General features: G+C 29.7%; 2 protein-coding genes across 2 annotated transcripts in view; both read left to right on the top strand.

The window, feature by feature from the left end:
- The window catches only part of LOC113368484, a 58,842-nt gene extending 38,389 nt beyond the window's left edge, over positions 1–20,453 (top strand). Inside the window, exons 2-7 of the mRNA XM_026610033.1 lie at positions 9,065–9,273; positions 14,776–14,841; positions 15,904–16,067; positions 17,688–17,867; positions 19,892–19,988; positions 20,317–20,453. Of these exons, the coding sequence (XP_026465818.1) occupies positions 9,065–9,273; positions 14,776–14,841; positions 15,904–16,067; positions 17,688–17,867; positions 19,892–19,988; positions 20,317–20,435 (835 nt within the window). The 3' untranslated portion in view covers positions 20,436–20,453. The remainder of the gene's footprint in view (positions 1–9,064; positions 9,274–14,775; positions 14,842–15,903; positions 16,068–17,687; positions 17,868–19,891; positions 19,989–20,316) is intronic.
- LOC113365799 (lysophosphatidylcholine acyltransferase) lies at positions 1,133–3,304 on the top strand. Its single transcript, XM_026607343.1, has 3 exons — positions 1,133–2,612; positions 2,706–2,954; positions 3,048–3,304. The coding sequence occupies exons 1-3, from the start codon at positions 1,133–1,135 to the stop codon at positions 3,302–3,304; spliced, it is 1,986 nt and encodes a 661-aa protein (XP_026463128.1).
- Positions 20,454–26,385: the final 5,932 nt, after the last annotated feature.

The following is a 26,385-nucleotide window of genomic DNA, read 5'->3' as shown; positions in this document are numbered from 1 at the left end:
AAAAAACTTAAATTCAAATAAAACATAGAAAAAACCCAAGGATAATATTTAAAAGTTCATATAACACAAAAGTGTTGTTCTTGATTTCCTCAAGTGTTTTGGATTTTTAAAACATTTTTATGTCAAAAACTTGTCAATATTTAAGTAATTTTATAGTTTATAGTGCAAACTAAACGTGTACGTCTTTAAAAGTATTATTTTTCAAACAAACTATATTAAAAACTGACTAAAATATTTAAAAGTTCATATAATTCAAGAAGTATTGTTCTTGACTTCAACAAATTTTTTGGATTTTTAAAACTGTGTGACGTCATTGTTTAGTTAATATTTAAACAATAATATAATTTATATTATATAAATATTATTGTTATTAAAAAAAATACAAAAAATACTTTAAAAAAATTGAAGGAAGTGTGTAAATCAGACTTATAGTTTAAAAACTTGAACTTTGAATGCTCCAAAAACAAAACTTTTTATAATAAGTTTTGCAATTTTTTATTAAATCAAATAAAGAACAATTCAGGAGTTACAGTGAAAAATCTGAATTTCAAAAATAATATTTGTGCAAAAATTATTTATCAAATTTATTAATTACTATTATCAAAATTAGAAAGTTCCCTATTATCTATATATATATTATTTATTTATAAAAACATTGTGTATGTTTTTTTTAAAAAGTGAAATGGCCATTCGTGTTTCGGCAAAGTGTTATTAGAGAAAGTGGCAGATTTCTTATTCAAATTAAAAATCAAAAGTGTTCGGACAGACGACTGTTGTCAGCTGATGTAAACGGAGTGAAAAAAATAAAAATATAAGGAAAATTCTTAAAGGAAAGGATTCTGAGAGGAAAGGATTAAGTGCAAATTGTGTAATTGTGTACAAAATTTTTAAAGGATTCTGAAAGGAAAGGATTCAGTGCAAATTGTCTACTTAAATTTCTAGATTTCTTATTCAAATTAAAAATCAAAGTGACAGACGACTGTTGTCTGCTGATGTAAACGGAGTGCAAAAAATAAAAATATTGTGTAAAAGAAAAGGATTCTGATTCTTAAAGGATTAAGTGTGATTTAAGTGTTTAATTACATTTATGGAGTTTTTCAAATTAAAACGCTGCAACAGCCCTTTCTTCAAAATGACGTCACCGACGCCCCGCGCGCCATCTATAAACAAAGCCATAAACTACAACAACAACGACACGAATCAAATAGTGAATCCTTTTGTTCACAAACTAGAACTCGAAAATTATTTTGATAAAATCCGTACAGCAGTTTTTACAGTCATGCTGATGCCCTTCAGGATAATAGTTATATCTATTTTATTAATCCTTTTGTGGATGTTGGCTTGTATCGGTTTGTACGGTGTGACACAAGAGGATTTGCGTAGGGCTCCTTTGAAGGGCTGGAGACGTAAATTGAAGCCCTATTTGTGTCTTATAGGTCGTTTATCATATTTGGCAGGTGGTATGGCGATAACTGTTAAAGGTAAAAGGGCTTCGAGGAAGGAAGCTCCTATTTTGGTCGTGGCACCGCACTCGTCTTTTTTGGATAGTGTTATTGTTTACGTAACCAATATGGCTTCGATTGTTGTACGTTTGGAGAGCAACGATGATTTTTATGTAGGAAAACTTATTAATTACACACAGCCTGTTTATGTACGAAGGGATGACCCTCAGTCTAGGCACACGACTATCAAGGAAATCATAGATAGGGCGTCTTCGCCCTTAGATTGGCCGCAACTTTTAGTTTTCCCTGAAGGTACTTGCACGAACCGTTCGTGTCTAATAACCTTTAAACCAGGTGCATTTACACCTGGTGTACCTGTTCAACCTGTGTGCATACGTTATCCTAATGATCCTGACACAGTCACGTGGACTTGGGACGGCCCAGGAGCCCTAAAAATCATCTGGATGACTTTAACCCAAGTGCACAGTAGGTGCGAAATCGAATTCTTGCCTGTGTATTATCCTAATGAAAGTGAAAAAAATGATCCTAAACTATATGCTGCTAATGTTAGACAGTACATGGCTGATGCTTTAGAAGTACCTGTATCAGATTACACTTATGCCGATTGTAAATTCATGAAACGTGCTAAGAAATTTAATTTACCACGCCAGGGTTGCATTGTTGAGTTCGACAAACTCCGAAAGGAATTGGGCTTACACAAAATGAACACCGAGGAAGACTTGATTCTAAGTGCCAATTTAAGCACAAAAATAACTTTATCGCAACTAGCAAACCTACTTCATGTATCTATTACCCCAAGTTTGTCAAAAATTTTCACAATCTTCGATCCTTTTAACACAGGTCGTATAGATTTACGAGACTATCTCCTATGTGCCCTATTTTCGATGAAGCCCTGCATAGGGCCGCTGGAGTATCTTAAAAAGGCGTTCAGAATGTTCGATGGTTCGAAAATAGGCAGAATGTGCGTTCACGATTTTTGTGATGCCGCCGAAAAAACTTTGGCCTGGACTAGAATTGAAGCTGAGGAAGTTTTTAAACAGATGGATGTAAATGATAGACAGTTTGTTACTTTTGAACAGTTTTTGGAATTTGCAGCGACTCGACAGGACTTGAAGTTTTTACACAAAGTTAAATTTAATGGGCAAAAGAGTAATTGAGGGATTTATTTATTTTATTTCATTTATTTTTTATAATGCGTCTAGTATGTGTTAAGATTGTGAATTTTTAGTTACCCTTGCATAGGGCCGCCTGAGTACCTTAAAAAAGCTTTCAGAATGTTCGATGGTTCGAAAATAGGCAGAATGTGCGTACACGATTTTTGTGATGTCGCCGAAAAAACTTTGGCCTGGACCAAAAACGAAGCTGAAGAAGTTTTTAAACAGATGGATGTAAATGATAGACAGTTTGTTACTTTTGAACAGTTTTTGGAATTTGCAGCGACTCGACAGGACTTGAAGTTTTTACACAAAGTTAAATTTAATGGGAAAAAGAGTAATTGAGGGATTTATTCATTTTATTTCATTTATTTTTTATAATGCGTCTAGTATGTGTTAAGATTGTGAATTTTTAGTTACCCTTGCATAGGGCCGCCTGAGTACCTTAAAAAAGCTTTCAGAATGTTCGATGGTTCGAAAATAGGCAGAATGTGCGTACACGATTTTTGTGATGTCGCCGAAAAAACTTTGGCCTGGACCAAAAACGAAGCTGAAGAAGTTTTTAAACAGATGGATGTAAATGATAGACAGTTTGTTACTTTTGAACAGTTTTTGGAATTTGCAGCGACTCGACAGGATTTGAAGTTTTTACACAAAGTTAAATTTAATGGGAAAAAGGAGGGATAGTGGATATATGCAAATAGTATGTGCTTATTTTGTGATTGTGAATTTTTAGTAATTAAATACCAAATAAAGTAATAGTATTTGTGAAAAAATCAATGTTTAACTTTTAACGTTTAAATTACGTAACACAAACGTCACGTATGTACGTTGCAAAAGTTTTTGGGATTTTTGAAACATTGTGACGTCATAAAGTAATTAATTTTAATAATAATATTATAGATTTTATTACGAACTATGTGTTTAGGTCTTCACAATATTACATAATCTTTTTTTTATTATAAAATATTACAAACAAATTAAAATACTTGGAGATTTATATAAATCGAGAGTGTTGTTCTTGCCTTCAAAAAGTTGTTTGGATTTTTAAAACATTCTGACGTCATAAAGTAATTAATTTTATTAATAATATTATAACTGTAAGTGTTTACGTTTTTCAAATATTACTTAGTAGTTTTTTTATTATAAAATATTAGAAACAAATTAAAATACTTGAAGATTTATATAAATCGAAAGTGGATGCAAGTGCATCTAGTATGTTCTTATTTTGTGATTGTGAAATTTTAGTAACTAAAGACTAAATCAAAAATAACATGGTGAAAAAATCAATGTTTACTTTGAACGTTAAAATTACGTAACATAAACGTCACACGTGTTACAAATGTAACTTTAACGTTAAAAGAAAGTAACTTTAACGATAATGTTACGTTTTTTATTGTTTTGTAACTATTGCCTTGTAATAATTATTTTTAAACAAATCCTCGTAGTTTTTAAGTGTTATTATTTATTTATAAAATAATATAAATTACATAGAATTTTAAAAAAAAATCAGCATTAATATTTTATGTTAAAACTAAATATGTATTTTAAATATGTGACAAAACCCAGTGATTTAATTTAACAATATAAATATAAATATTATATAAATATATACATATATATATATATATAAATATATACATTATATATATATATATATATATATATATATATTTATTTATTTATTAAGGTGGTCCTCAATATGTACATTTAATTAATTATTTTTTTTTTTTTTAATTAATTTGGAAGCATTTGAGCCCTTGGGAGCAAAGAAATTTGAAAAGGTCCATATTAAGGACCACCCTAATATATAAATTTTCTAGAAATATAAAAAATAGATGTAAATTAATTTTCCTGAATTTGAAAACCTACGTTTTTAAAAAAAATTGTGTACCCTTCTTCAGGATCTGTTACTACTATTAATATTTTATAAAAAAATAACGCAGGTTTTCAAATTTTTATATTTATATATATATATATATATACATATATATATATATAATTTAATTGATTAGAAAAGTTATAATTATAAGTTTATTTGCCAGTAAGTCATTAAGATTTAATATTTTGTATTTTATGTTAAAAAATAAATGTAAAAAATGCAATCAAGTTAGTTTCGATTGATAAATTGTTAAAAATATTTTTTTGCGATGGTTAAATTTTTTGAGTAGAGTTTTTCAAATAAAATAAATAGGTTTTAGTAAATGTTTTTTAGTTTTTTCAAATATTTAACAAAATGTAAAAATCGTAATTGCAAAACTCAATACCTATCTGTAGATGGTGAATAAATTATTTAATAAATGTAATCAATAAAATCTATGTGCAAAATCCGACTAAAATAAATAATTAAAAAAGCAAACTAGTGGTGTATGGCATCGTGTCTTAAGGTAAATTGCTGGAACTTCCTGTATCATAATGAAATATGCGAAGAATAAAATTTAGTAAAAAAATGTTCCTGAAATTTAAAAAAAAATCTCCAAAAATAATTATTTTGTCAACACAAGCAGAAAGTTTTTTAAATCATTCAAATCGGATGCTTAGTTCTCTGCAAAACTGCCATTATTTGCACATTTAGCTGCGTATCTCCGAAACGGCTGGACCTGCATTTGCCAAAAACTAATTACCACTTCTCTCAATCATTATAGGTTGAATGTTTTCTGAATCATCCAAATCGGACGCTCCGTTCTCTCAAAAACTCGATTTATATTTTCTGCACTCTTTGCTCTTTATTTCCGTAACTGCTGGACCTGCCTTTGCCAAAAACTAATCAGAACATTTCCTTATTAATAGTAATCGATTGCATTTTGAATCATTGAAATCGGTGGACGAAATATTGTATCTATACATACACACGGACACATCCATTTTTTCTAAGGTATGCCAAAATGTTCAGAAACCTCTGAAACGTGAAACCTCTAAAAGTTTCAACTTCGATTTTTGGACGATTGCAAAAACTAACTTTGAAGTTCTAAATTCAAAAAAAAAAATGATGGATAAAAAGTGTGTTACATTTATTAGCTTGTTTTTATCCAATTATTTTTATCCAATTGCAATTATTTTTATGCAATTGTATTTGACAAATTGTTATTGCAAATTGGATTTTAATCAATGGTATGATGGAATAGATGTTTTCCTACGAACAATCGTTATTGTTAGACAATACATTACATAATACACACACACACACACACACACACACACACATACACACATACACAAACATACGATTTTTTTCACTTAAAAATGGACTCATTCGATTCAGAATGATATGAAACGTCGAGAAAATCGAGTTTTTTTTAGTGAAAACAAACTCCTTTTTCGGAAAGTCAATAAAGTATTTGTTTATAAATATAAATTCGATAACAATACATAATTATTATATTTTCTACTAGATTTGTTTATTATTATCGAATTTGGTTTCGATTTCGATTCAAACAAGTTTCGAGTCAAATTTTGTAATCGTTCGCGGATTTTTAGAAAGTAAATTTGGACTATCAAAAGAAATTCATAATATAGAAAAAGAAAGTGATTTTTTGTATTTTTACTAAATATTTAACCTGATGGCTATGTATTTATAAATTATATTTGATATTTTATATTTTATAATACGAGTTTGTGTTTGGGTTCGTGTAAGAATGCAAAATGGCTTCGACGATTCGAAAGTCTTTAAACAAATTCAATTGTGTTAACACAATTGCTAAACATAAAAGACATACATACATACATATATACATACATACATACATATATATATATATATATATATATATATATATATATATATATATATACATATACATATATAGAGGTAATGGATACTGTAATTATGGTCGAAGACGATGTGGACTGTTTTGTAAATGGAGAATGGATATCCTCCAAATGAAAATATAGTTGAACTTCTTTTGTCATTTACGAGTATACCGAGTTGCTGTAGGGTCTTGCGATATTACAAAATATTGTAGATTATTTAATTTTCAACAAATTTGTCTTTTACACATTTCGCATAAAGCAAATATTTTAAAAGATATAAACGATGTAACCAATGAATGCACTTTTGTAAAACGAATTTGGCCACAGCGTTTGTTCATTATTGTAGAGACTCTTGCATAACTATATTTTTTTGTTTAAGTATTAATTACAGCATTTAGTCACGAAAACACAAATACAAAAATTTGTTATTATTTCGAAGAAATTTGCATTTGTGTTTGTGCATTTTCATATTAATTACCATGTTTTCAAAACATGCGTCAGAGATAAGAAAAAATACTGCGCGATTTTATTTCACGTTAAATATGTTATGAATATAAATATTATGAAATATATTGGCGATTTTTAATTGTAAATTTTTGAAAAAAAATTCAAGTTTTTCCCAAGTTTGCTCGTCTTTTTCTATATTTCAGTGTAAAATTCAAATTTGCTCGTCAGTGGAGTTCCTTTTTCTTTATTTTATTAGTTTTGACTTATTTTTCAAGTTTGCTTGTCAGTAGAGTCCCTTTTCTATATCTAAGTTTACAATTTAAATTTGCTCGTCAGTAGAGTCCCTTTTTTCTTTTTTATTAATTTTGATTTATTCAAGTTTGCGTGTCAGTAGAGTTCCTTTTGTTACTCGAAATTTAGATTGATTGTTTGTAGAGTTTTTTTTCTTAGCTTGGTCGTCATTAAAGTCCCTTTTTTCTAATTTACAAATTTAGTCGTCAGTAGAGTTCTTTTTTGGTCAAAATTAAGTTTGGTTGTCAGTAAAGTCTCTTTGTTACTCGAAATTTAAATTATTGTCTGTAGAGACCCTTTTATTAGCTTGCTCGTGAATAGAGTCCTCTTTTTATTTTACAATTTACAAAATTTGCTTAACAGTAAAGTCCTTTTTTAGTCTAATTCAAGTTTTCTTGTCAGCAGAGTCCGTTTGTTACTCGAAATTTAGATTGATTGTTTGTAGAGTCCCTTTTCTTAGCTTGCTCGTCAGTAGAGTCCTTGTTTTATTTTCTAATTTAAACATTTGCTCGTCAGTAGAGTCCTTTTTTGGTCTTGTAGATCGAAATTAAGTTTACTTGTCAGTAGAGTCCCTTTTGTTACTAGAAATTTAGATGCCCTTTTTCTTGGCTTGCTTGTCAGAGGTCTTCTTTTAATTTCTGATTTACAAATTTGCTCGTCAGTAGAGTCCTTTTTGGTCTGGTTGGCCAAAATTAAGTTTGCTCGTCAGTAGAGTCTCTATTGTCACTCGAAATCTAGATTGATTGTTTGTAGAGTTTTTTTTTAGCTTGGTTGTCAGTAGAGTCCTCCTTTTATTTTTTAATCTACAAATTTGCTTGTCAGTAGAGTCCTTTTTGGTCTAAATCAAGTTTGCTTGTCAGTTGAGTTCTCTTTGTTACTCGAAATTTAAATTTATTGTCTGTAGAGACCCTTATCTTAGCTTGCTCGTCAGTAGAGTCCTTGATTTATTTTCTAATTTACAAATTTGCTCGTCAGTAGAGTACTTTTTTGGTCTAAATCAAGTTCGCTTGTCAGTAGAGTCCCTTTTTGGTCATATAGGCCAAAATTAAGTTTGTTCATCAGTAGAGTCTTATCTTGGCTCGTGATTAGATTCTATTTTTTTTTACCTTGTGGGTCAAAATAAAGTTTGCTCGTCAGTAGAGTCCCTTTTTTAAAATCTAGTTTGCATTTAAACTTAAAAGTAAAATTTAAAAATTTAAATTTTTTCGTCAGAAGAGTCCTTTTTCTATATCTTAATTTACAATTTAAATTTGCTCGTCAGTAGAATCCTTTTTTTATATTGTAGTTTGCATTTTAAATTTGCTCGTCAGTAGAATCCTTTTTTATATTGTAGTTTGCATTTAAAATTTGCTCGTCAAAGAGTTCTTTTTCCAAATTTTAGTTTACAATTTAAATTTGGTCGTCAGTAGTCTTTTTTTGTCTTTTTCTATTTTTTAATTTTGACTTATTCTTCAAGTTTGCTTGTCAGTAGAGTCCTTTTTCTACATTCTAGTTTGCATTTTAAATTTGCTCATCAGTAGAGTCCCTTTTATATTTCCTATATCGATTTTTAATTTGATTGCGATTAAAGTCCCTTTTACTTATTCTTTTTTGGTTCATCAATAGAGTCCCTTTTTCTTATTTTATTTAAGTTTGCTCGTCGGTAGAGTTCCATTTTTAAAATATTTTATTTAATTTGCTATAAAACAGTTATTTTGGGAAAAGTATATATATATATGAGCTGATTTTTGACATTATTCCCGAAGCGGCTGGACCTGCTCCGTATCTACGAAACGGCTGGACCTACATTTTCTGAAAACTAATAAGCACGTCTCCCCCGAATGTTTTTTGAATTACTCATTGATCCGCGCATACATACATACCAATTTTTTCTAATTGTAAGGTATGCAAAAATCTTTAACTCTGATATATATTTATACAAATTTATAAAAAAATTTTAATCTACTTCAACCTTTTCAGATTACTATTTCCTCCTGTCTTTCTCTTCCTGCTGCTGCAATTGCGGTCATTCGCCGCTCTGACGCTACGCGGCGCTCAATGCGGCAGCAAGCGCTGCTCCTTGTTGGAGTCGTGCAGCCAGTACAGCGCCCTCTGCGAACCCTGCAGCAAAATTTGCGAGTTGGATTCGCACAATCACGAGGAGCAGAGGTGCGAGAGGGATTGTCAGGGTAAGAAAAAATTATATTATTTTATCTTATATATAAAATTCTTCTGTAATGATGTGGGAAAAGATAGTTTTCCTTAACGGTTATTCGGATTTTGATAAATCTTTCTGAAGTTTGTTAAGGAATTTTTTTCGGATTCATGTGATTATAAAAATAAAGTTAGATTGCAGAAATAAGTGGAAAAATTGCAAAAAAAGGACATGTCATTGTTTCACATTGAAAATATTTAAACTGTCATCTGCCAAACATTTCAAACTCACTTCTGAGCCTAGACATTATCAGAATATGTATAATAAATTCATTATCATGAATAAAAAAAATGAAATGTCTACATTATTATTGCCGAAAGCAGCTGAAATGTGCCAGAAATTAAAATAATATAAGATACAGTATATGTATGGCAGATTGAATAATACACATATGAACAGGATTTCATAAGTTAATTCACTTAAAATATGAAATTAAGTAATAATCAGGGCCTGTCAGGGGCGCTAACACAAGATTCGGATATGAAATTTTTAATATATTTTTTTTTTTAACTTTCCGTAGGGTAGTTAAAAAAAAATGGGCCGAAAATCGAAAATGAAAATTTTTGCATTTCTCGACGTTTTGAAGGTTTCTGAACATTTTACTGGCATACCTCAGAAAACTAATGGATGTGAGTGTGTGTGTGTGTGTTTTGTATGTCCGCATTTTTTCGTCCACGTTTTCGGGCGCACGGATCAACCGATTTGAATGGTTTAAAAAACATCGATTCCTATTGATAGGGAGATGCGCTGATTAGTTTTAGGCAAAGGCAAGTTCTGCCGTTACGGAGATATGGAGCAAACAGTACAGAAAATACAAATCGAGTTTTTGAGAGATCATCCGATTTGTATGATCGAAAAAACATTCAGTTCGTAATGACAGGGAAAAGTGGTTATTAGTTTTTGGCAAAAGTATGCCCAGCGGTTTCGGATATACAGAGCTAAATGTTAAAAAAATGGCAGTTTTTGACAGAACTAAGCGTCCGATTTAAATGATTCAAAGAACTTTCTGTTTGTTTCAACAAAATAATTGCTTTTGCAAAAAAAAAAGTTTGTTTTTAATTTTTTTTTTTTCGAAAAATATTTTTTGTAATTTTGGATTAAAAATTCAAAAAATTACCCAGACTAAGCACAGTCTAAGCGCCACTCTGGTACAAATGTTTTCGCAAGTGCGTTTAGACTGTTTACGTACTGAAGCACTTTTCCAATTTTGTGAAAACTATTGAAAAATGTGAAAATGCCGCCAAGCTAACACAGTATAAGTGAAGATGTCGCACAGAATTATTTGTAAATGCGTTTGGACTGTGACTATACGGGAGCACTTTTTTAATTTTGTGTAAATTAGGCAACTATTTTTTTTGAAATTGAATTCGAAATGAAATGACGACTGTTAATGTTCTGGAGATAAATTGATCTATGATTCACATTTGATTTGCTCAGATATAACGAGATATGAAAAATAACGAAAGTTACAGTATTTGTAATAATATATTTGAAAACGTTTAAAACTTCTCGAATATTTCATTACGGTACGGGAAGTTCCAGCAATTTGCCTTAAGGCACGATGCCATACACTACTAGTTTGACATTGAAAATATTGGAGACATTGTTTGGAAACTGTCATCTGCCAAAAATTTCAATTTACTTTACAAATTCGCCTCTGGGTTACCACTTTTTTTCTCTATCGCCCCTCGAACGGAACTGCCTCATACACTCACATTGCACATTCACATTCAGGTTTACCTAACTGTTTATTTATACGCGTTCATTGATATTATATATCCAGTTGTCTTGCGGTTAATTTTATCGTGACTCATACCACTTATACCATTTGTATCGCATACCTTTACCACAGAATTAACATAATACGAATATAAATATTTAACATTAACATTAACATTAACATACATTTGTATCATTGAAGCTATGTGTCATTGATGCACCATAAGGTTTATACAAAAACCAACATTTTAGGAAACTAGTGGTGTATGTCATCGTGCCTTAAGGCAAATTGCTGGAAATTCCCGTATCGTAATGAAATATTCGAGGAATATTAAACCTTTTCAAATATATTATTACAAATACTGTAATTGTTTCATTATTTTTACTATCTTTTGTTATATCTGAGCAAATCATAAATCATAAATCAATTTATCTCCAGAACATTAACAATCGTCATTTCATTTCGAATTCAATTAAAAAAAAATAGTTGCCTAATTTACACAAAATTGAAAAAGTGCTCTCGTATAGTCACAGTCTAAACGCATTTGCAAATAATTCTGTGCGACATTTTCACTTATACTGTGCTAAGCTGGCGGCATTTTCACATTTTTCAATAATTTTCACAAAATTGGAAAAGTGCTCCATTACATAAACAGTCTAAACGCACTCGGGTAAACATTTGTACCAGAGTGGCGTTTAGACTGTGCTTAGCCTGGGTGATTTTTTTGAATTTTTAATTCAAAATTACAAAAATATTTTATGGAAAATAAAAAAAAATGTAATAATTTTTTATCCTCAAAAGCAATTGTTTTGTCAATACAAGCAGAAAGTTTTTTAGATCATTCAAATCGGACGCTTGGTTCACTCAAAAACTGCCATTTTTTGCACATTTAGCTCTGTATCTTCGAAGTGGTCGGACCTGTCTTTGCCAAAAACTAATCACCTCTATTCCCAATCATTGCAAATTGAATGTTTTTTAACTTCCCGTAGGGCAAGTTATAGTAATCGCTAAAAAATCGAAAATGAAAATTTTTATATATCTTTACGTTTCAGAGGTTTCTGAACATTTTGGCATACCTTAGAAAAAATGGATGTATGTGTGTGGTGTGTGTGTGTGTGTGTATGTGTGTGTATGTATGTATGTGTGTGTATGTATGTGCGGATACAAATTTTCGTCGACGATTTCGGGAACACGGGTCAACCGATTTGAATAATTCAAAAAACATTCGATTCGTATTGATAAGGAGACGTGCTGATTAGTTTTTGGCGAAGGCAGGTCTAGCCGTTCCGGAGATACGGGGCAAAAAGTGCCAAAAACGGTAACTCAGTTTTTAAGAGAACGGAGCGTCCGATTTGAATAATTCAAAAAACATTTCACTTGTATTGACAAGATGAAGAATCGATAAAATTTTCATGAAGGTAGGTCTAGCGGATTCGGAGATATGGAGGAAAAAGTAAAAAAATGAGCCATTTGGCGGTCAAAAATGATCATTAGACATATGCTCATAAAATTATCAGATATTTTATAGAGATTTTAACAATAAGTATACAATTTGTTAACATTCCTATGGGTTCCGTACCAATGCTTATGCTTTAGACAGCGACGCGGCGCTTACGCGCTTTATATTTTGTCCCTATGCAGTTAAAGCAGTACGATTGATTGCTTTGAAAAGAAAGTTCAGATCTTCCACAATATGTCAAAATAAAAAAAAAATTTTTTCAAAAAAAAAAAAAATTAAAAAAAAAAATTTTTTTTAAAAAAATTTTTTTTCAAAAAAAAGTAATTTTTTGTCCAATTTATAGTTTCTGAAAAATCTTATTTTTTCAAAGTAATTTTTTTTTTCAAAAATGTTAATCTTTTTTAAAAAAATAATAATTTTTGGTACGGGAAGTTCCAGCAATTTGCCTTAAGGCACGGTGCCTTAATTGCCTTAAGACGAAATTCCACTTACAGCTAGTTAGATCATTCAAATCCGATACTCCGTTCTCTCAAAAACTCGATTTGTATTTTCTGCACTCTTTGCTCCGTATCTCCGTAACGGCTGGACCTGCCTTTGCCAAAAACTAATCAGCACGTCTCCTCATCAATAGGAATCTAATGTTTTTGGAATCATTCAAATCGGTTGATCCGTACACCCGAAATCGTGGACGAAAAATTATATGCATACATACATACATACACATAAATCCATTTTTTCATGCCAAAATATTCAGGAATCATTGAAGCAAATATTTTTATCCTCGTTTTTTTGCGATTTTATGAACGGAAACTAATTTTAACCAGGTTTGAATTTTTGTAAAGGAAACTTTTGCTCGAGCTATATATTTGAAAACCTAACTTCGCGTATGTGTTATCAATGAGATATCAGAAAGATGCACTTATTGTTATTTGACGTTGTGCGTTTTGGTTAATTTTTTTTTAATGAATAATGATTTCATCAAACAGAACACGTATATAGTTTTTTTTTAACTTTATTAAAGTTGTATAATGCAAAATTGTTGAGGTTTATAAAAAAAAAAAATTAAACCTAAATACAAAAATATAAATGTAAATAATAAACAGAAAATTAACAAAATAAACGTATATAGTTTTTTCATAAATCTGGTATTTTATATTAAAAATCCGATATACAAATTTAATATTTTTTCCCAAAAAAACACTTAATAAATATTTGTCTTAAAAGCCTTTCAGAAATCATATTTTATATTTACACAAGTCTCTTATAATTGTTCTATTTTTTGAAGAACACATGTTTCAAGTGCATGAATCACAAAACAAATAATCAGTCAAGAAGCAAACAATTTTGTATTTTCAAATATATTTACATTTTAAATATATTTACATATTTTGTAAAAAAAAATAGCGTTATCATATTGTTTCTGAAATTTTCCAGATACGAACTAATATTCTATATTCACCCTATGTTATGATATAAAAACGAAAGATATCTATTAAAAAATCGTCACAAATTAAATCAACTAATACAGTACATGAGAATTTTGAATATATTGTAAATACAAATACAATTTGTAGTTATATTAGAAATAAACACGTAATTAATATTATAATTAAAGTGTTTTATAATAAGTCATTAGTCCTTCAAAAAATCAAAGAAAACAAACAGTACTATTAGATAAATTGTTAGAATATTTAAAATAAAAAACGATTTTAGCTGTTATCTTTTTTTCATTTATTAACACCAAATTAGTAAACTTATATAAATCCCAATACTATCATTCATACCAGTTTTTATACTTGTGTCATCTATTCATTTAAATATATATTTTTTGTTCAATATGAAATTTTCTTTTTTTTTTAGGAATTTATTTGTTTATATATATATATATATATAATGTATATATATATATATATATATATATATACATTATTTTCATATCTCAGTCAGGCAGAGGTGCCTGGTATGAGAGATTATGAAAAACAGTTTTCCTATTGTATATATACATTTCATTTGTCTATTTCATTAATATAATATCTATTATAATTAAAATATCTCTATCTTTATATAACTCTTCAGTCTTCTTTGTCTTCAATTTCCTTATAATATTTCTTTATTTTTCTTTTAAATTTTTTTTCTTAACGAAGTTATAATAACATTAAGTAGTGAAATTAAGTTTAGTGATTGTACTTTATGTATTGATGTTTTTAATATTGTCTGTAAAAGATTGGGAAACACTGCTATAAATAAGTCATTTTTATATTATTTTTAATATTATTAATATTATTTTGTTGTTTCAGCATATCTTATGGACCAACGCTATTTGACAAGATCTTCGAGTAATGGAAATGATGGTGATATTAGAGGTAAGGAAAATTTTATTATATATATATATATATATATATATATATATATATATAACATAATGCTCTGCATTCAGGCATATTTCTCATGTTGTCCGATAGAAAACCTTACGTAGAAACTGCACAAATGTCTAAAAAACTATCTCAGACAACAGTGTCTTTCTGACTGAGCTTCATAACCAGTGCCGTTGCAGTTTATGTGTAAGACGTCTGAATTTACAGCAAATACATGCTATTTTGACAGTATTCAGTATGATTCAGTAGCATAATGTATGGAAGTTGAAGCGTAACATGGCCTTGCCATAACATTTGTCTGTTATGGGGTGGAATCGGTTCATTAATACCAAAAGTTTTAATTAAAATAACTAGTGGTGTATGTCATCGTACCTTATGGCAAATTGCTGGAACTTCCCGTACCGTAATGAAATATTCGAGAAATTTTGAACGTTTTCAAATATATCATTACAAACACTGTAACTTTCATTATTCTTGCTATCTTGTTTGTTATATCTGAGCAAATCAAATATAAATCATAAATCAATTTATCTCCAAAACATTCCGGAACAATCGTCATTTCATTTCGAATTCAATTTCAAAAAAAATAGTTGCCTAATTTACACAAAATTGAAAAAGTGCTCCCGTATAGTCACAGTCTAAACGCATTTTCAAATAATTCTGTGCGACATTTTTACTTAAACTGTGCTTACCTTGGCAGCATTTTCACATTTTTCAGTAGTTTTCATAAAATTGGAAAAGTGCTCCAGTACGTAAACAGTCCAAACGCACTTGGGTAAACATTTGCACCTGAGTGGCGTTTAGACTATGCTTAGTCTGGATAATTTTTTGAACTTTCAATCCAAAATTACAAAAATATTTTATGGAAAATAAAAAAAGATGTAATAAATGTACAGAAGAGAAGTTAAAAATCTAGCACTTGTCTACAAACTATGGACCATGTCTATCTATCTTTTCATTTGTCTTCATCATTCATCTAATAGTTGGCATTTGTCATTACTGGATTTTTATTTTCCTATTTTCATGTGATGTTATTTCTTAATTATTTAGAGGAAGTTTCGAGACTAAAAGGACAACTCACAGCCACTTTAATAGTCTGCACCCTCTTGGCTTTGGTAATTGTTGCAGTTTGTTTAGCAAAATTCTTCAGGTGCATGCGAGATCGAGGACTGTTGAGCAAACAATGGTTCAGAGATAGACTGAACTTGAAAAAGGTCAGTATCAATTAGGGTTTATACAAAAACCGACATTTTTAACCGGTTTTCGAATTTTATATAGAAAATAAATTTTTGCTCGAATATTCTGTAATTTATCCGCAAATTTAGTGTAATTTAGAGCAGTATTTGACTGAATTCATTTATTGTTCAATTTTATAGATAGTATACAAAATTATTTTAATTTTAATTAGTCGAACTAAAAAGTAATAGTTTATCTTGATTAAATAACTTTGAAAATAATTATTCGTTATTCATGCATCATTATCACATATAAGAATGAAAATATTTTTATGATAGTGAAAGGAAAGTTTTCGAATAAATAAAAATAATACATTTTTAAATAAAATAAAAAAAATAGATACATGTTGATACATACTTGTTAATATCAATATTAGTTTTAAAAACGATTAAGCTAATCTCGGGCATTGTCTGTTCCGAGCAATTTTAATTAATTAATTTTAAACATTCTAATTATTTTTTGTTTAATAAAATATGATTTAAAAAAACTGAGAACGTCTATAGAATTGCAACTGAAATAGAAAATACTCTCATACTTGCGACCAAATTATGCTTAATTGTTTTTAAAGCCTGATATAATAGTTCTAAGTTTTTTGTCCATCAAATTGCTACTGAAATAGAAAATACTCTCATACTTGCGACCAAATTATGCTTAATTGTTTTTAAAGCCTGATATAATAATTCTAAGTTTTTTGTTCTTTAGGTTGTGGCTTCTAGAGTTTAAAACTATTTTTTTAAGTTTGAGTAGAGGAAGTTACTTCTTCGAGAAGTAGTCACACTGATTTAAATTAATATATACACTGGTATAAAAACCTAAATTAATATCATAATTAAAACTCAATATCCGAAACTTAGACACCAAACAATTTCATGCTTCCCTAGTCAAACTTTTTAAAGAATTAGCTTTTTATGACATTACTGAATTTTGTCAATTTGATTTCAATAACTATTTTCTTGCATAATCCTTATCCTTTATCTATGTAGTCTGACCCTTTGATCACTTGTACAACCATGTTTTTTTATTGTTATTTTATTAATTTAAATTTTTTTACGGTTTTAAATGAGTATAACTCTCAACCTTGTGCAAGAATTTTGAGCTTTATTGGTGGTCAAATAGACTTTAATATGATGAACTTGATGATGAACATTGTATTTAATGTTCGAATGCTTTTTTTCAGAAACGAAATTTGTGCATCTACTATGATTATTATAAAATTACTATTATTTTAATATTAATTATTATTATTGATTACGGCTTGCTTATGAATAAATAAATAAATAAATATATATAAACAAAACCTTTCTGGGAACCATTGCAGACTGATAAGATATCAAATGCTATTGAACCGATATGATTTCAAGAATCAGAACGCTTTCATCTATCTTTTATATTTGGCTATATTTGTCATTTTCCATTTATACAGTGAAAACCGACTTTTAGCACTAAAAACCGGTTTTCGAATACTATAATTTTCGTCAAAAAACCGGTTTTTAAAACCGGTTTTTGAAAACCGACAAACCCTAGCCAGTATTCTGGAAAATCTGAACCAGTAGTTAAATGGTAATGGTACTTTTTATTTTTTTATTTTTGTGTTTTAGAAATCCCATTACCCAGAATCTCCGACTGTGATGCGAAATCCGCACGTCCAGAATGACACACCCGCAGTGACACAAAAAGTGGCGCCATCTCAATCTTCGGCTGGTGACCAATTGACGACACAGTTGAGTACATTGTCTGCTTCTGGACTGAAATTGCAGATGCCACCAGCCGGATATCAGGTAGACAAATAGATAGAAGATTTATCTTTTTTGTGAAATTTTGGATGATCAAGTTAGATTTTTGGATTTTAATATTATGATCAGTGTTGTATTTTTTTAAAGGGAAGACTTTTGAGGGGTTTATTAAAAGTGGGTTTTATCATCAAATTTGTGGGATTTATTATACAAATGCCACCAGTTAGATTCCAGGCAGAAAAATCGATAGAAGATATTCCAGGCAGACAAATAGATAGATTTATCTTTTTTTTAACTTCCCGAAGGAGAAGTTTATGTTTTCATCAAAAAATCCGACTCGCTAATTTTATATTTTCTCGACGTTTCAAGCCATTCTGAATCGAATGAGACCAACATTTAGAAAAAGTATGTATGTGTGTGTGAACAGATTTTTGGCCGTAAATCAACGTTTTCTCCAAAAAGACTGGACCGATTTCAAAAATTTAAAAGCCACTCGATGTATCTAGATGAGGACTATTGTTTGTCAGTTTTGCGCGACGATCAGCCAAGCCGCCTCTTTATAAATTGCAGAAAAGTGCAAAATTATTTGTCCACGTTTTAGCCCGCAATTCTGAATCGATTTTGAAAATTCAAAAAATCGTTCGAAAGATATTGTTTGGGAATCGTGCTGATTAGTTTCTGGTAGAGATCGGCCGGGCCGTTTTCTTGTAATAAGGTGTTGATAAAAATTTTTTCGACGATTTTTATAAATTTTGTTTTGACGGTAATACCATAGTCTTTATAGATCATACTAAAATATCACGGCCCTGCGACAAGTCGTTTAATTTTAAAAATTCGTCAAAGTTTGCAAAAATTGTCAATTTTAATTTTGATTGATCATGTCATTTGTTAAGTTTTGTAGGATTTATTGAAATAATATTTGCCACTTTGACATCCACATTATAATTATAACAGTTAATTGCAACATTAGGGCAGATTAATAACAATGGTAAATATCAAGAAAAACAAAATCAAATCAAAGAGCAATCTCATTAAATGTGTTAGATGCTAAACTTTTCATTCGCAATCGTATTATCACACAGATTAATATCTCCCCTTCGACCAAGTGAAATAAAATAAGACGTTAATATAATACATATACAATTAGTACAAGAATTTTTTACCTTAGGCCAGGATCTTTTTATTTTAATTTAGGAGTTTCCTCCTCGAAGTTCAGGAAAGTAAGAACTATCATTACTATATTTACAAACATGTCAATTCAAAACCTCCATAGTGTCAACATGAATTTGGTTACAATAAAGCTTTTTGTATAAACTTTCTGTATAAACTCTTGTTTTCTTATTGATTTCGAAAAATAATGATGCATTTACACAAGTACTATATGTATCAACATATTTGCAAATTCAAAATCAGTTCAGTAGTTTAGGAAAGTATACAGGACACACATTGTGACATAATATATACATATATTGGGTGGTCATTAATATGGACCCTTTCGAATTTCCTTGCTCCCAGTGGCTTAAAAAAAAATCCCTAAAAGTTTTAGCTCTTAATATTAACATTTAGATTGTTCGCAATTCAATTAAAAGTTTCGTATATTCATTATTAGGTAAATTCTTGCGCCATCTGTGATAGCATTTCTGAACTCAAATATAATGACACTTAAAAATATTTATAATTCACTTAACCTTTAATTAAATCCATGTGGGGCTGTTTAACGAAATATCTATTCATCATGTCATCAAAAATAATTTTTCAGCAAAATATTTATTTAATTGGTGATGTTGACACTCAAATTGTCAGTAATAAATTGTCAACAATGTTACAAGTCTGCTATCACAGATGGCGCAAGAATTTACTTAATAATATATGTTAATAATGAAAATACGAAACTTTTAATTGAATTGCGGACTATCTAAATGTTAACATTAAGAGCTGAAACTTTTATAGAATTTTCTTTTATTACTTTGGAAGCGTTTGAGCCCTTGGGAGCAAATGAAATTCGAAAATGTCCATATTAAGGACCACACTAATAAATATAAATGCATTAAATTTTTTTTTTTTTGAAGAATGATTCACCACCTCCTGCTCCGAGTACAATAGCATCAGGTTGGAGCACTCCTGGAACAGAAACATCACATCTGGCAACACCCAGCATAGCACCAGGTTGGGACACTTTTTTATTTCAACAAATATATATATATATATATATATATATATATTCGAAAAAATAATATGCAGTGTACTTGTAACTAGTTTTTATTATTTAGTTTAATTAGGTAAAAATTTCGGAATTTGAAATACCCAGCTGTAAGTCTGTACATACTCTAAAATAGCACCCTGCCATATGTAGGTTTTGAGACAACTTTTATGATGTATTTACAAATGAGTATCTCAAATTCCGCGGTGAGCTTACTATAATGACAAGGCTATATTATTATTATTATTGTGGCTATATTGTTATTATTATTATTAAAATTATTTTCTTAATCAGGTTCTAATAACCGGCGTCATCCTGCAGAGGACTCTGTTTACCAGGCCCGGACTGGATACGATAATAAGGGATTAAATTTGACGCCGAGCCCCGATAAGAAGGAAACGCACGGATTTTGAGTATTTAAACGTTGACGGTATTAATTAATATATATGCATATATATATATATATATATATATGCATATATATATATATATGCATATATATATATATATATATATATATATATATATATATACTTCTAGACATCTATCTTATCTTTCTTTCTTGGTACTAAAAACTGTGTAAAAATGCTATCTATTTAATGTGCAATCAGGCGTTTTATCACAAAGATACAGTTATGATAACATTCTTTCTAGGTTCGTTTATATGTAAATACGCCTGATCATACAGCAAATACGATAGCAATTTTCATAGTGTTTAGTACTAGGAAAGAAGGTTTCCATAACAACTATGTAACACTAAAAGTCTTTTTATCAATGATTGACGACTATGTTTGTCATAGAGAGGTGGTAGAATTTTATGTATTGACGAGTATATTCGTCGTCGAAATTACCGTTCATTTGATATTTGATTTGCAATATTTGAGATAAAAGTTTCATGAACTTTCTGGTTAGTGTAAATAAACTACTTAACGCATATAGTATAATATTTAGTTTTTGAGTTAAGAATATATTTTTTGAAGCTATAAGCTATAAGTTTAGTATTATTATTATTATTAATAGTATTATTTTAGTCAAAGCGACATCACAAGTATTGCAATGTTATTTTAGTCCATACGAAATCATTCCATTAGAGATAATTAGAATTTAGTATTATTTATATTATATATATATATATATACGAGGTCTGTTCAAAAAGTTTTCGTAATTTTCGTTTTTTCAAAAAAATATTTATTTATTCGTCTACATTAATGTGGTCCCCTTCAAAGTAGTCCCCCCCAGATATAATACACTTATGCCCGCGTTTTTTCCAATTTTCGAAGCACCCTTGATATTCACTTTTTGATATGTCCTTGAGCACTCTCGGCGATTTTCTTCAATCGAGGAAAACCGCCGTCCTTTCATGGGTCTCTTCAACTTTGGGAATAGGAAAAAGTCACACGGAGCCATATCTGGTGAATTTTTGCACTTTGCAACACTTTATTTCATTTTTTACGCAAAATTTAATACAAATTCTTTGACTTTTCAATTCTTCCATTGTAAAAATCGCCGAGCTCAGAAAAACACGTCGAACCTTAGCGACTACCACAGACAAAGTAAACCGTGAATATAGCTGAAAATTTCATCATACTTTAGGGGCATGTATACCAACGCAATAAAAAAAAAATTTTGACAATCAGACACTCCAGACCCGCGAAATTTAATTATTAGTAATTCCGGGTACTTTTTGAACACACCTCGTATATATATATATGTATATATATATATATATATATATATATATATATACGTATATATTGATCTGCGGCTAATATACTTAATATGTGTTATATAATATTTGTACTTAATTAACGTACGTACTTATTTTTAATTTATTTTTATTATTCTCAACGGCATGGTAATGCTATTAAGTTACGGGTCTATATTCGTATGAAAAGATATGTATTTCCTGTGCGATCAGGCGTTTCACACATAAAACCTAACCTCTAAAAGGCACAAACGTCAAATATCAATTTTATCATGTTTTTAACTTTCTGATATAATAAACTCAAACTAGTGGGGCGCATGGCATCGTGCCTTAAGGCAAATTGATGGAACTTTCCGTACCAAAAATTATTTTGTTTTTAAAAGATTAACATTTTTGAAAAAAATTTACTATGAAAAATTAAGTTTTTGAGAAACTATAAATTTTTGACTAAAAATTTAATTTTTTTTGAAAAAAATACTTTTTGAAGAAAAGTGTATTTTGAAATATTTTGGAAATTCTGAACTTATTTTCAAAGCAATCGTACTGCTTTAACTGCATAGAGACGAAATATCGAAGCGCGTAAGCGCCGCACCGCCGTCTAGCGGATAAGCATTGGTACGGAACCCATAGGAATGTAAATAAAATTTATACTTATTGTTCAAATCTCTATAAAATATCTTATAATTTGATGTGCATATGTCTAATGATCATTTTTGACCGCCAGATTTCACTAGGTCTCCGAAATCGATAGATCTGCCTTCATGAAAATTTGATCAGTTCTTCAATTTGTTAATACAAGTAAAATGTTTTTTGAATTATTCAAATCGGACGCTTCGTTCTGTTAAAAACCAAGTTACCATTTTTGGCTCTTTTTGCTCCGTATCTTCAAAATGGATAGACCTGCCTTTGCCAAAAACTAATCAGCACGTTTCTCTGTCAATACGAATCGAATGTTTTGAATTATTCAAATCGCTTCATCCGTGCTCCCGAAATCGTCGACGAAAATTTGTATCCGCACACACACACACACATAATCCATTTTTCTAAGGTATGCCAAAATATTCAGAAACCTTTGAAACGTAAAGATATATAAAAATTTTCATTTTCGATTTTTTGCGATTAATTGTACTATCAAATGTATTTCACATGATAAAAAGAAATAATGAAAAGCGGGTCAAAACAGATTTTGGAGATTTTCAAAACCACATCGTTAGATGGCGACACAGTTAATTTAATTCTATCCAACATACGTGAAGTTAGGTTTTGTGTAAAACGCCTGATAGCACAGCAAATACATGTTTTTAACTTCCCGTAGGGTAAGTTATAGTAATCGTCCAAAAATCGAAATCAAAAATTTTTACATTTCTCGACGTTTTGAAGGTTTCTGAACATTTTGGCATACTTCAGAAAAAATGGATGTGTGTGTGTGTGTGTGTGTGTGTGTGTGTGTGTGTGTTTTGTATGTCCGCTTTTTTTCGTCCACGTTTTCGGGCGCACGGATCAACCGATTTGAATGGTTTAAAAAACATTCGATTCCTATCGATAGGGAGATGTGCTGATTAGTTTTTGGCAAAGGCAGGTCCAGCCGTTACGGAGATATGGAGCAAAGAGTGCAAATAATAGAAAGCGAGTTTTTGAGAGAACGGATCAACCGATTTGAATGGTTTAAAAAACATTCGATTCCTATTGATAGGGAGATGTGCTGATTAGTTTTTGGCAAAGGTAGGCCCAGAGGTTTCGGAGATACCGAGCTAAATTTAAAAAAAATGGCTGTTTTTGAGAGAACTAAGCGTCCGATTTAAATGATTCAAAGAACTTTCTGCTTTTTCAACAAAACAATTGATTTTGGAAAAAAAAATTTTTTGTTTCTAATTTTTTTTCAAAATTTTTTTTTGTAATTTTGGACTAAAAATTCAAAAAATCACCCAAGCTAAGCACAGTCTAAGCGCCACTCTGGTAGAAATGTTTACGCAAGTGCGTTTAGACTGTTTGTGTACTGGAGCACTTTTTCAATTTTGTGAAAATTATTGAAAAATGTGAAAATGCCGCCAAGCTGAGCACAGTATAAGTGAAAATGTCGCAAAGAATTATTTGCAAATGCGTTAGACTGTGACTATGCGGGAGCACTTTTTCAATTTGTGTAAATTTGGCAACTATTTTTTTTTGGAATTTGATTCGAAATGAAATGACGATTGTTAATGTTCTGGAGATGATAAATTGATTTATTTATAATTAACTTTCCATAGGGTAAGTAATCGCAAAAAAATCGAAAATGAAAATTTTTATATATCTTCACGTTTCAGAGGTTTCTGAATATGTTGGCATACCTTGGAGAAAATTGATGTATGTGTGTGTGTGTGTGTTGCGTCCATGTGTGTGTGTTCGGATACAAATTTTCGTCGACGATTTCGGGAACACGGATGAAGCAATTTGAATAATTCAAAAAAACATTCGATTCGTATTGATAAGGAGACGTGCTGATTAGTTTTTGTCAAAGGCAGGTCTAGCCATTCCGAAGATATGGGGCAAAAAGGGCCAAAAACGGTAACTCAGTTTTTAAGAGAACGGAGCGTCCGATTGGAATAATTCAAAAAACATTTTACTTGTATAAACAGGATGAAGATTTGATCAAATTTTCATGAAGATAGGTCTAGCGGTTTCGGAGATCTAGTAAAAAAAACTAAAAAAAATAACATTTGGCGGTCAACAATAATCATTAGACATTAGACATATGCATATCAAATTATCAGATATTTTATTGAGATTTTAACAATAAGTATAAGTTTTGTTTTACATTCCTATGGGTTCCGTACCAATGTTTTTCCGTTAGACAGCGACGCGGCGCTTACGCGCTTTATTTTGTCTCTATGCAGTTAAGGCAGTACGATTGCTTTGAAAAAAAGTTCAGATCTTCCAAAATATGTCAAAATGAAGATAACATTTTTTCCAAAAAAAAAATTTTTACAAAAAAAATTGTTTAAAAATTTTTTTTAAAAAAAAATTTTTTTTTTCAAAAAAAGTAATTTTTTGTCCAATTTAAATTTCTAAAAAATCTTATTTTTCGAAGTAAAATTTTTTCAAAAATGTTAATCGTTTTTAAAAAATAATAATTTTTGGCACGGGAAGTTCCAGCAATTTGCCTTAAGGCACGATGCCTTAATTGCCTTAAGACAGAATTCCACTTACAGCTAGTTTTTTGAAGGTTTGTTACTACCGACTCATACCAAGATAGACCCATTAACATTTTGAGACTTGGCCCTTAAAATTAAAAAAAAAAATGTTAAATAGATCGTTGAAAACTGACGACCATTGGGTTGCAATTATTAATCATTGAGTTTTCTTTTTTTGATAATAAGTAAGAACATCACAAAATTGTGATACAAAATAATAGTATTATCTCGCAAATTTTGTGTCGACTGTAAACTAAAAAAAAAAACGTTAAACATGCCTAAAATATTTCAATAACCATTTTTCATTTTCATTTTATAAATCAAACAAACACCGCCGCTTTGCCATTACTCCAATTTTAATACTTTTCCCACTCCTTGGAGGCGCCGCCAACTGTAGCACGTAAATTTACCACTAGGTTCAATTCTAGATAAGTTTTATATAGGTTATTTAACATAGAACAGATAAACTTGATTAATTTTTGCACAAAAATAAATAATAAGTGTAAATATTATATGTGTATTACTATTAGTTTTTTGAAAAGATTAATGAGTTTCTGCACAGTGGAGCCTCTGTTGAGTGCGGAGAAGACTAAAACAAGGTAAAGCACATTTGTTCACTATGTTTACAGTCGACAGATATTATTATATTTAACTGTATATAAATATATAATTTAAGAAATGTAAAATTTAATATGTCGAATACTTTTGAAACAATATTTTTATCATTCAATTTATATATATATATATATAATATATATATATATATATATATATATACGAGTATAATTATTAATTTTAAATTTAACGATAAAAATTGTTTAAAAAGCTTCAATTATTATTATTTTACACCCAGAACACCTATCAGGTATTCCGTCCAAGATTTGTAAAGTATTTTTAATATGTTATATATAAAAGTATTAAAGATTAATAGTAGTAAATAAATTAGGGTGGTCCTTAATATGGACATTAGCAAATTTCTTTACTTCCAAGGACTCAAATGCTTTCAAATTAATGAAAAAATATTGTCTAAAAGTTTTAGCTTTAAATATTAACATTTAGATAGTCCGCAATTCAATTAAAAGTTCCGTATATTCATTATTAAGTAAATTCTTGCGCCATCTGTGACAGCATTTGTAAACTCACTTAAAAATATTTATAAAACACTTAACCTATAATTAAATCCATGTGGGTTGTTTAACAAAATATTTATTCACAATTAATTTTTCAGCAAAATATTTATTTATTTGATGACGTAGATAGTCAAATTATCAGTAATAAATTGCCATCAAAATTACAAGTCTGCTATCACAGATGGCGCAAGAATTTACTTAATAATAGATATACGAAAGTTTTAATTGAATTGCGGACTATCTAAATGTTAATTTTAAAAGCTAAAACTTTTAGAGGATTTTTGTTCATTAATTTGGAAGCATTTGAGCCCTTGGGAGCAAAGAAATTCGGAAATGTCCATATTAAGGACCACCCTAA

The sequence above is a fragment of the Ctenocephalides felis genome, unplaced genomic scaffold (genome assembly GCF_003426905.1).
Source record: "Ctenocephalides felis isolate EL2017-DRISC unplaced genomic scaffold, ASM342690v1 CF-g0.4_SCAFFOLD_01170, whole genome shotgun sequence".
In the NCBI taxonomy this organism is placed as follows: Eukaryota; Metazoa; Arthropoda; class Insecta; order Siphonaptera; family Pulicidae; genus Ctenocephalides; species Ctenocephalides felis.
Note: the sequence above shows the minus strand (reverse complement) of the source record. Positions and strands in the feature narration are given on the sequence as shown.

Excerpts from the sequence above, each read along its gene's own strand:
- LOC113365799 (XM_026607343.1), top strand. The coding sequence starts at position 1,133 with ATGACGTCACCGACGCCCCGCGCGCCATCTATAAACAAAGCCATAAAC. Across the intron at positions 2,613-2,705 it reads TAAATTTAATGGGCAAAAGA|GGCCGCCTGAGTACCTTAAA; the intron begins GTAATTGAGGGA and ends ACCCTTGCATAG. Across the intron at positions 2,955-3,047 it reads TAAATTTAATGGGAAAAAGA|GGCCGCCTGAGTACCTTAAA; the intron begins GTAATTGAGGGA and ends ACCCTTGCATAG.